The 15,449-nt window shown below is 45.1% G+C and overlaps 1 protein-coding gene across 4 annotated transcripts in view; it reads left to right on the top strand.

Annotated features, from left to right (window-relative positions):
• The window catches only part of GNG4 (G protein subunit gamma 4), a 72,639-nt gene extending 57,670 nt beyond the window's left edge, over positions 1-14,969 (top strand). For all 4 annotated transcript variants that reach the window (XM_053910209.1, XM_053910210.1, XM_019418950.2 and 1 more), the window contains one exon: positions 11,734-14,969. In XM_053910209.1, the coding sequence (XP_053766184.1) occupies positions 11,734-11,862 (129 nt within the window). In that variant the 3' untranslated portion in view covers positions 11,863-14,969. The remainder of the gene's footprint in view (positions 1-11,733) is intronic.
• Positions 14,970-15,449: the final 480 nt, after the last annotated feature.

The raw sequence follows: 15,449 nt of genomic DNA, 5'->3' as shown, positions 1-15,449 counted from the left end.
ATAAATAAAAACATTAAAAAAAATTAAAATTAATAAATAAACCTTAAATTAAAAAAATAATAAAACAGAATAGCCAACACAATATTGAAAGAGAAGAGGGGCACCTGGGTGGCTCAGTTGGTTGAGCATCTTACTCTTAATTTTGGCTCAGGTCATGGTCTCATGGTTTGTGGGTCCAAGCCCCACTGTCAGCACAGAGCCTGCTTGGGATTCTCTGTTTCCCTTTTTCTCTACCCCTCCCCCACTCATGCTCTATATGTCTTGCTCAAAATAAATAAATAAACATTAAAAAGAGACAGAGAGAAGAGAAAGATGGAAGGCTGACACTACCCAATTTCAAGACCTACTATAAAGCTGCAGTGATCAAGACAATGTGATATCAACAAAAGAATAGACAAATAGATCAGTGAAACTGAATAGACAGGCCAGAAGCAGACTCACATAAATATAGTCAACTAATCTCTAAAAAGGCAAAAGCAATACAATGGAAAAAGGATAGTTTCTTCAACAAATGCTGCTGGAATAACTAGACAACCCCATGGAAAATGCTAAATCAAGACACAGACCTTACACCTTTCACAAAAATGAGCTCAAAATCAATCATAGACCCAAACTAAAAGGCAGAACTAGAAAACTTCTAAAGGACAGCACAGGAGAAAATCTAGATGACCTTGGGTCTGGCAATTAGTTTCTAGCTATAACACCAAAAGCAAAATCCACAAAAGAAAGAATTGCTGAGATGGACATCATTCAAATTAAGAGCTTCTCTGTCAAAGACTCTGTGGAAAGGATGAGAAGACAAGCCACAGACTGGGAGAAAATCTTTGCAGAACACATATCTGATAAAGGACTGGTATTCAAAATATACAAAGACCTCTTATAACTCAACAGTGAGAAAACAAACCACCCCGTTGAAAAAAAGAAAAAAGACCAAAGATCTGAACACACACCTCGCCAAAGAAGATATACAGATAGCAAAGGAGCATATGAAAAAATGCTCCATATCATGTGTCACTAGATAATGACAAATTAAAATAACATTGGTATGCCCCAACACAACTATTAGAATGACTAAAATTTAGAAAAATGAAAACATAGTCTAAACATAGTCTTACCATACGGTCCAATTATGTCAAAATATACAAAGCAAAATTTGAAGAAATGTCAAGAAAGATGAACAAGTTGTGTAAGAGTATAGTGTGTCTTTCCTAGTCCATGGTGGATCAATTAGACAAAAGAGAGGTAATCATATATTAATAATAAAATTAATTAGGTTGATCTGGTAGATAGGCAGACAGATAGATGATAAGGTATAGGTCTTTATCCAGAAAACATTAAGAACACTTTTCTCTAAGCACCACTACATTCTAAAAAGTAAAAATGGTTCATACCACATTCTTTGACCACAGGGCCATACAGTGGTGGCCATAGTATGAAATAAATGTCAGCCTCAGGAACCTTTTCAGACTGTCTCTTGGGGCACCTGGGTGGCTCCGTAGGTTAAGTGTCCAATTTAAGCTCAGGTTGTGATCTTGTGGTTCATGAGTTTGAGCCCCACGTCAGGCTCTCTGTGGTCAGCATAGAGCCCTCTTCAGAGCCTCTGTCCCTCTCTCCCTCTGCCCCTCCCCTGCTTGTTCTCTCTCTCAAAATAAATAAACTTTAAAAAATAAATAAATAAAAATAAACTATCTCTTAGCGAAATTGATTTTGAGAATGCCATATGTAAATCCATTAGACATATATTTTTTTAACAAACACTCAAAACATAAAAGGGCATAAGACTTGAAAACAGGAAGGTAAGACAATTTGATTAAAGGAAAGTGTCCTTGTTCTTGAACAGGCAGGGTCTATATTGTAGAAATGTCTGTTCTCTGTAAATTAACATAAATTCAACACAAATCTAATCAAAATTCTATTTCTGTTTTTGGAGGAAGCAAACTGAAAACTATTCTAAAGTTCAATTAGATGAATAAATGGTGAGAGTATCCAGGAATATTTTTTTAAGCATATATGTGCAAGGAGGAACATACGTAGAATTTTCCTGCCAGGTATTAGAATTTATTTTAAAATCAGAGCACTTAAAGATTTATGATTAGATAGATCAACAGAACATAATAGGAAGTCCTAAATAGATCCAAGTGTACTGGGAATTTGGAAAAGGATCCAGATGGTATCTCAAATCAATACCACAGACTGTGTGGCTTAAACAACAGAAATTTATTTTCTCACAGTTCTGAAGGTTCAAAGTCCAAGATCAAGGTGCCAGTAGGGTTGATGTCCGGTAAGGCCTCCGTCCTTGACTTGCAGACAGCTGCCTTCGCATTGTGTCTTCACATGGCCTTCCCTCTGTGCTCAGGGGAAGAGAGAACTTTCTGGTGTCTGTTATTCTTTTAAACAGACCCAGTCCTATCAGATTAGGGACCTCCCCCCCCCCTTATGACCTCATATAACCTTAATTAGGTCCCTGAAGAACTTATCTCCAAATAGTCGTATTAGGGTTGATGGCTTCAAAATATGAATTTCACTAGACACAATTCATTCCTTAACTTTGATCAAACATTTAAATATAACAAATATAGGGGTGCCTGGGTGGCTCTGTTGGTTGAGCGTCCAACTTTGGCTCAGGTCATGATCTTGTAGTTCGTGAGGTCGAGCCCCGCGTCCAGCTCTGTGCTGACAGCTCAGAGCCTGGAGCCTGCTTCAGATTCTGTGTCTTCCTCTCTCTGCCCCTCCCCTATTCATGCTCTGTCTCTGTCTCTTTCTCTCTCAAAAGTAAATAAACATTTAAAAAAATTAAAAAAAAATAAATATAACAAAGTACTAGGAAAATAGGAGCAAATGCTTTTATAAACATCTGAGAAGGCCAAACATACCACAAAAGTGGTTCCTAAAGTAAAAGTGGTTTATTTTAAGTTTATTTATTTATTTTTGAGAGAGCGAACGTCAGTGGGTGAAGGGCAGAGAGAGGGAGAGGGAGAATTCCAAGCAGGCTCTGTGCTATTGACACAGAGCCCAACGTGGGGTGTGAACCCGTGAAGCCATGAGATCATGACCATAGCCGAAACCAAGAGTTGGATGTTTAACCAACTAAGCCACCCAGGCACCCCATAAATTAGAAACTTTGACCTTATTTTTTAAAATTTGAGATGGTAAAAACCCCCCAATTCACAAAATAAGAAAAACATCTGCTACCTGAGTAATAAAGGGTTAATTTCTCTAAACCTCTCTGAAATTTCTCTGGAAAGTCAGTAAGAAAATAAAATATCCTCTGTTTCTTTCATTGTACGAACAACACCAATGGGTAGCTTAAAATAGAGAAATATAAACATGGTCAAATACAGGAAGAGACATTTACCTCCTTAAATAATACAAGAATTACGCTCGAAACAACACTGAGATCTACTCAAAAACAAACAAGCAACGCTGAGACCCAGACTGGTTTTGTTTTGTTTTGTTTTGTTTTTAGTATAGTTAACACACAATATTACGTTACTTTCAGGTGTACAAAACAGTGACTCAGTTTCTCTATATGTGCTGTCATTTCACACAAATGTAGCTACCATCTGTCACCACACAGTACTGTTACAGTATCATTAACTATGTTCCCTCCCCCATGCCTTTTATTCCCTGGACTTCTTCATTCCATAACCGGAAGCCTGTATTTCCCACTCCCCTTCACCCATTTTGCCCCCCTTCCCCTCTGGTAACCCATCAGTTTGTTCCTTATATTTATAGGGCTGATTGTTTTCATTTGTTTATTCTTTTGCGTACTTAGGTTCCACATAGCAGTGAAATCTTGCGGTGTTCATCTTTTTTTAGACTGACTTAGTTCTCTTACATAATGCCCGCTAAGTCCATCCATGTCACAAATGGCACGATCTCATCCTTTTATTTGGCTGAGCAATATGCCATTTGTATGTATCTATACCTATCTATACCACATCTTCCTTATCCCCTTGTCTATCGATGGACACTCGGGTTGCTTCCATATCTTGATTATTGTAAGACTGTCGGTGTTTTTAATCTTTGATGAAATCCATTGTCATCCATCAGCTGTGAAGCAAAGAAGTCAGAGGCTTTCGATGGTCGAGTGGAAAGTGATACACTCTTCCAGAAGGATAGTTTGGAATATGTATCAAAATGTTCGTTGTGTCTATCTTGACCCAGTATGCTCCCTTCTAGGAATTTACCCAGAGACAATCTCGCAAATAATGATGGGAAGTAAGAATTTCATCAGAGCACTATTTACAGTGTCAACAAATTATAATTTTTGACTGTCCATCAGTAGGGACTGGTTAAGTAAGTTACATAGAGACAATGCTACACTGTACTCTAATTATAAACGACAGACATCTGTGTGTACTGAGTGACAAATAGCATGTTACAGAACAGCATCTGAAATTGCATGTGAAGGCTGAATAGGAAGATACCTAAAACGATGTTCACCAGAGCGCTGTCACCAAGTGGCGGTTGACTTTTGCTCCCAGCTTTGAACTTTTGGGGGGTTATTTTACGAGCAAATAAGGATTATTATTGTAAAGATAATAAAGCGGTTTCAAAATTAAATTCCTTGGTAGGAATCACCCCTTCCACAGAGATGCTACCACACCCCCAGGACCCAGTTACACACTCCCTCCTCTGAATTTGTTACCATTGGTTTGGTATGACGCTATGTGAAGGGGGCAGAGGGTGCCATGGGAAGTGACCACATAGTGACCGTAAATGGAAAGAGAGACCCTTTCTGTTCTTTCCGCCTAGGTCCTCTCCACCACACCATCAACGTAAGCAACTTATGTGTTGACCCAGGAGGTTGCTTTTTACTCCTGTAAATTAAATTAAACAAATGTGATTGCATGTATGCTGTTCATTTTGTATACAATCTGTATCTTCCTCCTTATTCCCTTAGGCACCAATAGCCAAATGCAAAATAGGGCCATATTTTCATGTAAACACACTGCATAAAAATTATAAATGATATTCCAAATTTAAGTGTAAATTAGGCTGTGGTTATCTTTTCTACTGGTTTCTCCCATCAGCGTGGATAATCCAGAGCTATTTAATAGAACCGAATACTAAGTAAGTCTCCAGGCTTGCTGAGACATTTCCATTGGGCAATCAGCCTTTTTGGCTCTTGCTTCACATTTGTATTTGAGCCAGAGTTTTTCCTCATAATCCTTCTAACAGGTAAGTATTCCACATGTCTTTTTTTTTTTAAGTTTCTTTATTTTTGAGAGAGAGCGTGAGCTGGGGAGGGGCAGAAAGAGAGGGTGACACAGAATCCGAAGCAGGCTCCAGGCTCTGAGCTGTCAGCCCAGAGCCCGACGTGGGGCTCGAACTCACTGACTGCGGGATCGTGATGAGTTGAAGCCAGACTCTTAACCGACTGAGCCACCCAGGTGCCCCACGTCTTTCACGTGTCTTACCCTTATTTTTTTTTTTTTCTAGAACTTCCTAGGAGTCATGACAGTGCTGCTGGCTTGTGAGTTCTTTTAAAAGAACAAAATGTGTTCTTTATGGTTCCATTTTTTCCCCAAGATAAAACACATACGGCTGAGTTATCCACAGCGAAAAGAGAAAATTCTAAAGCGAAAGCCAGTCATTGTTAAAACAGAAGATGAGCGGGGCTCAAATATCACAGTGTTCCCTGTGGAAAATGGAAAAAGAGCAAAATCGGGGAGCCCATCGTGTTCTGATAGGTCACTGACAGCTGATTCACAGGGTCCAGAGACCCTCACAAAATGGTTGAATTATGGTTTCCTTTCTGGAAAATCGGGATATGTCAAAACTGAGAGGTAGTCGGAGTCATATAGGACGTGTACCAACCTCTTTCAAGGGGCGCCCGGGTGGCTCAGTCAGTTAGGCGTCTAACTTTGGCTCAGGTCATGATCTCACGGCTCGGGAGTTCGAGCCCCGCATCCGGCTCTGTGCTGACAGCTCAGAGCCTAGAGCCTGGAGCCTTCTTCGGATTCTGTGTCTCCCTTTCTCTCTGCCCTTCCCCTGCTCATGCTCTGTCTCTCTCTCTCTCCCTCTCAAAACTGAATAAACATTAAAGATTTTTAAAAATAAAACTCTCGTTCAATCATCTTGGATTTACCTCTCAATGTACAGTCAACTTTTCATGTGGAGGAAAAAAAAACAGCTTTATGCTGATAATAGTAAACAGCAGCTAATCCAATATTATGAACATTGGACTTCAGAATTCAGAGAGGGCCTCTCTGTTATATTATTCATGTGTTCACACATACATCTTCTACTCCCTCTGGTATCCTCCAGGAATAACCTTACCCATCCCCAACTAGCTGCTATATCTGTGGCCTAGGACCCAGCGATAGTGTTGCCTATAATGAAATGGATCAACACAAGCCACTGGAAGCCAAATACCTTAGTCAGCTCATGCTGCTATAACAAAGCACCATAGACCCAGTGGCTTAGACAAAGAAATTCATTTCTCACTGCTCTGCAAGCTGGGAAGTCCGAGATCAGGCTGCCTGCATGGTCAGGGTCTGGTGGGAGTTCTCTCCCTGGTTTATAGATGGCCACCCCCATGCTGTGACTTTACATGGCAGGTGGAGAGAGATCTCTCTCATGTCTCTTCTTATAAGGGTGCTAATCCCCTTCACAAGGGTTCAACCCTCATGACCTAATTACCTCCCAGAGGCCCCACCTCTCAATACAATTACATTGAGATTGAGGCTTCCACGTTTGGACTGGGGTGGGGGAGGACACAGACATTCCATTCACAGCATCATAATATGGAAATTTCTTGAGTGTGTGCTTGGGAACCGGTGTGTTGATCTCAAATACTTCCCAACATTAGAAGAAAGACGAGATTCACAAGGATTCACCCTGCGGTGTCTGTTCAGACTTTAGAGGTGAGGTATAGAATGTCCCAAGGGTTCCACTAGGGAAAACAGGCACATGATTTCTTCTGTTGGGCGTGTGCACCAAGTTTGACCTTGTCAAAGATACTGTTGCTCCATGGGGGCTGCAACCTGGCTGTGCCCTCGACAATTAATCCTGCTTTGTTTCCTCGGGGTGGAGGGAGGAACAGGCAGAGCCAGTCAAAGAGGCTTGAAATTGATTCCAAGTAGTATTGTTAAATAGACCAGGACTGCTGAGAACTAGGTGTGAGGGCTCCGCTCTGGATGCAAAGGATAAATGCAGTGGGTGTCACAGGCAGAATAGTAATTATGTCATCTGTCTTGTCGAAGAATTTGACTATAGTAATTGCAACATTTTCTCCCATCATTGAAGCTTGTAATTATAGTGCAACTAACAGGATTATGTGCTAACTTGGGCTGTTTTAATCACCTCTTTTACTCTGAAATGCAATGGTAAAATTCCACAGTTGTTCCCAGGCTGCCGATTCTTTTCAACATCTGTTGTCTTATAGCAGTTCGGTACGAAGGAGGCAGAGATGCTCTGGGCATTTCATAATAGAGGACTTTAGGTAAAGCCGACGTGAGGCTTGACGAGAAAGCATAAACAGCAAGGGAGTTTTCAATTTCCAACCCAAATAAAATTTTCTCTTTGAAAGCAGATCATTTGGTTTTTTTGTTTCAAAGATGGCAGATGTTTTATGCAATTTGGCAATGGCTGCAGCCCAGACTTGATATGCGTTGAAGGAAACTTTCAGCTATAAAAATCAACCTAGGACTGATTAAGAAAACCCTCCCGCTCAACCTAATGAGCAGGTTGGGGTTAATTAATGCCTAGATATTAAGCTGTGTGTCAGGATGTCACCTTTCACGTGTAAGGCTCATTAAGATGCTCGTTACGTATGTTTATCTTTCCAGAGATCCCATAACAAACTCAAGGGTTATCCAAATACTTTGTTTATACAGGAATAAAGGAACATTGGACACTGTGTGAAATACGGGGGCTGACGGCTGAGGTAGAAACCTCCCTTGATTCTTCCCTTGTAACATTCTCTTAGAGTGTTGTTTCAACAACACGAGGGCTTCTAGGATATTAATATTACATGGAACCGACCCAGATCCACACATCTGGTCTGAAAGTGGGCGCTTACTACTTAGCTCCAATACAGGCTACCTTCCATATTCATTCCTGTTGTACAGATGCCCAGAGAGGACTCTGCCGTCCGGAGGAGTGTAGTTATAACTCAGCAAGTGTATTTGTGATCCTAAAACAACAGCAGCAAAAGGAGGCAATCGAAGAACAGCCTGTTTTCCTGAAAGGAACATTGTGGAATAAGTGCAATATCACCTTTAGAGGTGTTAGAAAGATCCCTAGATTAGATCTGCTTAAAACTAGCAAAGGCCAGACATAAACAACTTAGTTGTCAGGGTGGTGTAGACAAGGAGCTGTGTGGCAGCAGATAAAATGATAGGAGACGGGAACACGGCCCAGCCCCATCTCTCCCTCACCCAGATGTCCTACAAAGCCTCATGTTTTTAACTGAACTATAGCTGACATACAATGTTAGATCAGTTTCAGGTATGGAACGGATTCGACAATTCTATCCATTACAAAATACCACAATAACTGTTATTATCATCTGTCACCATACAGTGTTATTAAAACATTATTTGTATTCTCTGTGCTGTACTTTTCATCCCTGTGACTAGTTTATAACTGGAAGCTGGTACCTCCAAAGTTACATGTGTGGGGCCCCTTCCCCCAATGCCTTGGACAGATAGACTGCTTAACTCTGCAGCAGCCCCCAGCGAGGCGCCCCCTTGCGGTCGCTTTCTGGAAATTCAACTATTCCCATTTGCCCAGGAAGGATGTTGACAAACATCTGAGCAAGTATGATCCAGGGGAAGGAAGCTGTGATTATAATTTAGCAGGCTAGCTTCAGGCCAGCTGGATCGTGTCGTTAAAAGGTAAATGGAGGCACGGTCAAGGTTTTCAAGCGTTTGTTTGGACATACATCGATTCAAATGAGGCAGCACAAACCAAAGTGAGTAGGAGTGCTCAACCCACAGGAGCTGGGGCAAGGTTTCATAGAGAAGATGCTGAAGCAAAGCAAATAAATTATTTGGTCATGTGGGTTCCCAGATAGCTGGTCTCCAAGGAGAGTGTGCTGGCCCAGTGGAACATTCCAGTCCACTTGGCAGTTACAGTTTGATTATCAATCAGGGGGCTACTGTGGCATAAAAATTCTGTGGCCAGACAGCTTAGCTTCAAATTCTGGCTTTCTCGGGGCACCTGGCTGGCTCAGTCAGTCAGTTAAGTGTCCGACTTCGGCTCAGGTCGTGATCTCAAGGTTTGGGAGTTCAAGCCCTGCATCAGAGCCTGGAGCCTGCTTCCAATTCTGTGTCTTCCTCACTCTCTGCCCCTCCTCCGCTCATGATCTGTGTGTCTTTCTCTCTCAAAAAATGAATAAATATTTTTAAAAATTCTGGCTTTCTCTCCAAGGGACCTTGGGCAAGTTTTTTTTAACTCTTGTGCCTCAGTTTTCTCATCTGTGAAGTGGCTTTAAGAATATTACTTAAAGGACACCAGGTTGGCTCTGTCGGTTAAGCATCTTACTCTTTTTTTTTTTTTTTTTTTTTTTTATTTATTTATTTTTGGGACAGAGAGAGACAGAGCATGAACGGGGGAGGGGCAGAGAGAGAGGGAGACACAGAATCGGAAACAGGCTCCAGGCTCCGAGCCATCAGCCCAGAGCCTGACGCGGGGCTCGAACCCACGGACCGCGAGATCGTGACCTGGCTGAAGTCGGACGCTTAACCGACTGCGCCACCCAGGCGCCCCAAGCATCTTACTCTTGATCTCAGCTCAGGTCATGATCTCACGTTCCATGAGTTCAAGCCCCGCGCTGGGCTCTGTGCTGACATCGTGGAGCCTGCTTGGGATCGTCTCCCTCTCTCTCTGCCCCTCCCCTGCTCGCGCTGTCTCTCTCAACATAGATAAACGGTTTTTTAAAAAGAAGAAGAATTTCTGGAAAAATTTGGAAGCTAGGTCAGTTTTAAAAATCTGTAGGGAGTGTATGTGGCTTGTATACACTGGAGGCTCTAAAACATTTTTTCACTCATTTGTGGAATGTTTTTAACATTCTACAGAAGATTAAGATCTTGAATGTACGGAAAGGACCTCATCTGCCTGCTGTATACTTACCCCGCCTGTAGCCCATAATAAGCACTTGCGGGCGGAACCACGTAATTGGCAGGAGGCATTAATGCACAAGCCGTTCATCTGCCCAGCACGTGACCCAGACCTTGGGTGAAATGAGCTGGGAACTTCATCTTCCTGTTAGCCAGTGTATCTCAGCCCTCTGTCGCCTCCCACTTGTCTCGTCCTCGAAAACCCCTGGGCTTGAACGAGGGGGATAGTTCAGTGCGCAACTGCCTCGTGTCAGCAGGGCTTCAGGTAAGAGTGGAAGGAACGGAGGAGAGGGAGCATTCTGGTCAACAGCAACTCCCTGCACAGGGGAGTGGCCGCTGTGAGTTAAAATGTGTGCTTAGAACTGCTAGGAATTTACCCAAGGGACACAGGAGTGCTGACGCATAGGGGCATTTGTACCCCAATGTTTATAGCAGCACTTTCAACAATAGCCAAGTGATGGAAAGAGCCTAAGTGTCCATCAACTGACGAATGGATAAAGAAGATGTGGTTTATATACACAATGGAATACTACTTGGCAATGAGAAAGAATGAAATCTGGCCATTTGCAGCAACGTGGATGGAACTGAAGGGTATTACAGTAAGTGAAATAAGTCAGGCAGAGAAAGACAGATATTATATGTTTTCACTCATATGTGGATCTTGAGAAACTTAACAGAAGACCGGGGGGAGGGGGGTGTGGGTAGGGGGAAAAAAAAGTTGCAGAGAGGGAAGGAGGCAAACCATAAGAGACTCTTAAATACTGAGAACAAACTGAGGGTTGATGGGGGGTGGGAGAGAGGGGAAAGTGGGTGATGGGCATTGAGGAGTGCACCTGCGGGGATGAGCACTGGGTGTTGTATGGAAACCAACTTGACAATAAATTATATATAAAAAGATAATAAAATAAAATAAAATGGGTGCTTAGAGGAGCACCTGGGTGGCTCAGTCAGTTAAGCATCCTGCATCTTGATTTTGGCTCAGGTCGTGATCTCACGGTTCATAAGTTCGAGCCCCATGTCTGGCTCTGCACTGAATGCATGGGGCCTGCTTGGGATGCTCTTGCTCTCTGTCTCTCTGTCTCTCTGTCTCTCTCTCTACCTACCCCTCCTCCACTCGTGCTCTCCCTCCCTCTCTCTCTCTCTCAAAAATAAATAAATAAGAAAAGTGCACTTAGAGTACATAACTTATGTGTGTGATACAAAATATGCTAATAACATGTGTTCTGTTGAGGAGTCTGAAGTGACTCACTATGTGGTCATGAGAGGGGAATTGCAATCAAACAATTCACAATCATAATACTGAATACAATCCCACTGGCCTGCCCAGGGCCAGCACTCGGCTTTACCCGCCTAGAAATGGATTAGCAGAGTAATGAGAAGCTAGCGGCCTGGGGACTCCACTCATCACGCAGTGGAGAACAGAACAGGGATGTCTGGACCTTCCCTGCTGGCTTCTCCTTCCTCTCTGGAGGTCGGTCCGCCATCCCTGGGCCACATCTCTTTCCCCAAAGGCACATTTGAAACCCGGTCTCCTCTGGGTTTGCACAGACCCCGTCTCTCCGGGTCGGGAGCGGCCTGTCCTTGGGCTGGTCCACCCGGCCGCCTCTGCACCAGACCCACGGGAGCTGGCCCCTAACCGACACCTGTGCTGTGTCCCCCGCAGGTCTCCCAGGCAGCTGCGGACCTCCTGGCCTACTGCGAAGCCCACGTACGCGAAGACCCTCTCATCATACCGGTGCCTGCGTCAGAAAACCCCTTCCGAGAGAAGAAGTTCTTTTGTACCATTCTCTGACTCCGTTCCTTATGAAGCGTCTCCTTGTGCATCGGGAAACTCCCCGGTAGAGCCCTCATGTTCTTAGCGTTAGGGGTTCCAGTCACCCCCGTCCCCGGCCTCTCTTCATCGGTTTTCTTCTCTGCGTTCAATTTCACTGCTTCTTGCCCTTCTCGTGTTATTTGCATCATCGGCAAAGAAAATCGACGTTTTTGTAACAAATAACAAATAAGTATGGGTTTAAGGGTTGCATTTCTTTCTAAACAGCCACTCCCGTATTTAAATACATCGAGCTAATACATTGTACATTCAATACTACCGTATTTATTGAATAAGATAATTTATTGAAAAGAAAAACCGTACTTGGCAATCCCCCCTTCACAAATAGTTCACTATCGAATGAGAGCAGTTTGACCAACTAGAACACATGGGTAAATGTTCCTCTCTTTTCATCCACCGGCTCTATGTTCCCTGCTTTTCCGTCCTCCTGTTAGGAAGGAAATGGCCCACAGCGTCAAAGGGTTTCCCTAATATGTGTCTCACTGGGACCGTGTGGCCTGAACCCCGATGGGGACGCAGGTCCCCATTTCCCCCTGATTATCACGGGCCACTTGGGAGGTGGGCCTCCTACGAATGTCGACACTGGGTGAATATTGCAGCCAGCTCAACTGTCAATGTGCCCCAGCTGGGCCAGCCAGGGGCACCGGCTCCCCTCTCCATGGGCCACCGCTTCCTGCTCCCCTTTTCTGGCTCCTCCTCAGTCGTTCTCACGTGGGCTGCACGGGGCCCCGCGGGGTTTCACCAGGGTGGCCCAGCACAGTGATCCGCAGGGACAGCAGCTCACTAACCCGCTGTCCGCTGATCTGAGCGTTGACACGCATTCACTTATTCCGTCCTCCGGCAACCCGTAAAACGCCACGAGGGCATGTCTGTTTTACAGAGAGGAAGACGGAGGCACGGACAGATTCTGTGCTTTCCCCAAGGCGATCGTTCGTAAGCAGGAACACCGGGGCTTGAGCCTGGCCCCGGGGCTCCCTGAACCCCCCAGCCACGCTGCCTTTTGGCTCCACCCGTCCGCGGGTAAACAGGCCTGCAGAGCGCCTGTACCATGGGCTGTGCGGCACCTTCGCCGGGCCCACTCTGCAGCAACGCCTGTCCCCCCATCTTTGCCGGGAGGAGGCATGTGGGTGCACGTAGCTTACGGACGATGATAGATATGTGGATGCTCCAGCGGCAGGCCGGACGGCTCTTGGTTTTTCCGAGTCAAATTTGCAGACCCCGCCTGAAACAAAAATGACAGAGGAGAATAAACCATGGGGATAGAGAGCTCCTTGTCCAAGTTTGTGAGGTTCCTCTTGTGTAGAAACTGCCTCACTCCCTGGGGCTGACAGCAGCTGGCTGTGTGATGCGGGGCAAGCCGCTGTGTGCCCGGAAGGTTCTAACCTGCTAATCGGGGATAACGGTCATTGCTCCTCCTGCCTATCTGGGAGGGCACGGAGAGGTGCTCCACGGATGGACGCTCTGCTGTATCATTTAAATAAATTACTAAATGCCGCAATGTAATAGTGGCAGGAAAGCAGGACTTCAACGAGGCCCCGGTTCGGCCGGAGGAATACCGTCAAATTGCCCACAAAAAGCCAAATATAATTTCAGATCAGTGAATAACTTGCCACCTTGCAAATGGCTGTAGTACATTTTTATTCTTCGCTTCTCTTGCTGACAGCTGCTCTTTATTTCACTAAAGCTCGCTCACACAACTAGTGAGGTCAGAAGCTGTGTGCTCAGACTGTGCGGAGTTGTATGCCGTGTGTGATGATAAGACTTCAAACCCTTCTGTATCTCGGTTTACGACCAGGATCTCTTTATTCCGTGGTCCATGTCAACATCATTAACCTGATAAAGCAAAGCACAATTCATAAAAGCGCCTCAGAGAAACCGAGAAAGTGGGGCAGCACGGAGGCTGGCTAAATCGGGTCAGGAAGAAACTGTGCTTCTAGGCTTCCTCTGAACTTTCTCTCCTTTGTTTTTAACTTTCACTGTCTCTCCTTTCTCCCCCTCTTTGTCCTTTTCCTCCTCTCTTCCTTACCTTCCTCCGCGAGATGCTTTTTTGCCTTTGTACTCACACCTGTTCCTCCCAAACTTGTGGCAGTGTGGGTGGTTTGTCCCTTGTCCCTTCTAAAGTGTCCCTGAACTCAGTGCCATCTTCCTAAAGGCAAGGTCATGCACGTGGGCTATGAGATACACAAACATGTGAATGAGCCCTTCGCCCCGCTAGCAGTCACTGGGGAGTGAACAAAAGGGGGTGCCTCTGCAGTGGACAGTTGTCACTTTGTGATCGCAGTCCGGCCAGCGTCTGACCTCCTTTCCTATAGGGGGAGATCACCCCCTACATATAAACTTAGTGGGGCGCAGTAGAACTCCCGTTCAGTGTGGATGCTGGAGGGGGGACGTCTTCCCTGTCTCTCAGGGGCACCCCCTTTCCAGCACCAGACTGGCCAGGGAGGGGCCAGTGACCTGACGCGAACTGCTAGGACTCCTTTGCCTGGACCTATAAGCTCAGAGCAAATGGCACAGCAGTGAAAAGATGCTGAGATTCGTTTTATGGGATCTGTGGTGGTCCAGCAGGGAGGCATCTAAGACGGGCAGGGATTCCGTGCCCACTGCTAACAGTGTCCAGGGATGGCAGAGTCCTGAGTAGACCATCGTCCTGCTCCATTGCTTGGTCCCACAAGCTGTCTCGCGCCCCTCCCCCCACATCCTTCTAGGTCCCCTTTCTAGCTCCTTTCTAGCCTCCAAGCTCCATCCACTAAATTTCTTATTCCTCCGTGAAATTGCCTGGGTTGGATGTACCTATCCTATGATCTAAAAACCCCGTATGTCAAGGGCAAAACCCAGCAAGCTGATCTATGCTGTTGCAAGTAGGGGACTATTAATTACTCTTTGGGGGATGGGAACCAGAAGGAGCACAAGGGGAGCTTCTGGGGATGTTCTGTTCCTTGACCTGGTTGCTGGTGACCTGGGTGTGTCTGGTGTGTGAAACTTCTTCGAGCTGTACCCTTCTGATTGTGTGCTTTTCTGTACGTATGTTACACTTCAATAAAAACTTAGTTTTTGTGGCTAGCAATCAATCCTACTGGGTTCTTTTGTTTTGTTTCATTTTTTGACACTTCGCTCCACTTTTTACTCCTCTTTAGGTAGAACATCATTAATGGAGCATTCACGAGTGTATTTGACAACATTTTGAAATTTGAAATACGTCTAATCCGCAGCTATCTGGCCAGAGAACTGGCCTTCAGCAGAATGCAGACGGTTCCTTGGCAGTAAGACTTTTCAACTGGGCTCCCGCTTCAAGGTCCCCTTCCCAGCCTCTGATTGCTTCTGAGGGTCCCCCAGCGCTGTCTCCTTTGCTCCCAGCTACCACGTGGCCAGTGTCCTTGCAGAGGGTGAACGTTGACTCCCGGGGTGATCACAGACTAGCTTCGTGCTGGGACTCCCGCTACACGAGTCAAGACATCTTCCTGTTGATTCGGAACTCCAGCCCCCACGGAACACAATGCTGAGTCCAGGAATCGTCAGCAGCCTCCTTCCGAGGAAGCCACGGGAGGGGC

This window comes from Panthera pardus, unplaced genomic scaffold, assembly GCF_024362965.1.
Source record: "Panthera pardus isolate Hobbes unplaced genomic scaffold, ASM2436296v1 HiC_scaffold_22, whole genome shotgun sequence".
NCBI classification, from domain to species: Eukaryota; Metazoa; Chordata; class Mammalia; order Carnivora; family Felidae; genus Panthera; species Panthera pardus.
This window is presented reverse-complemented; position numbering and strand designations above follow the sequence as displayed.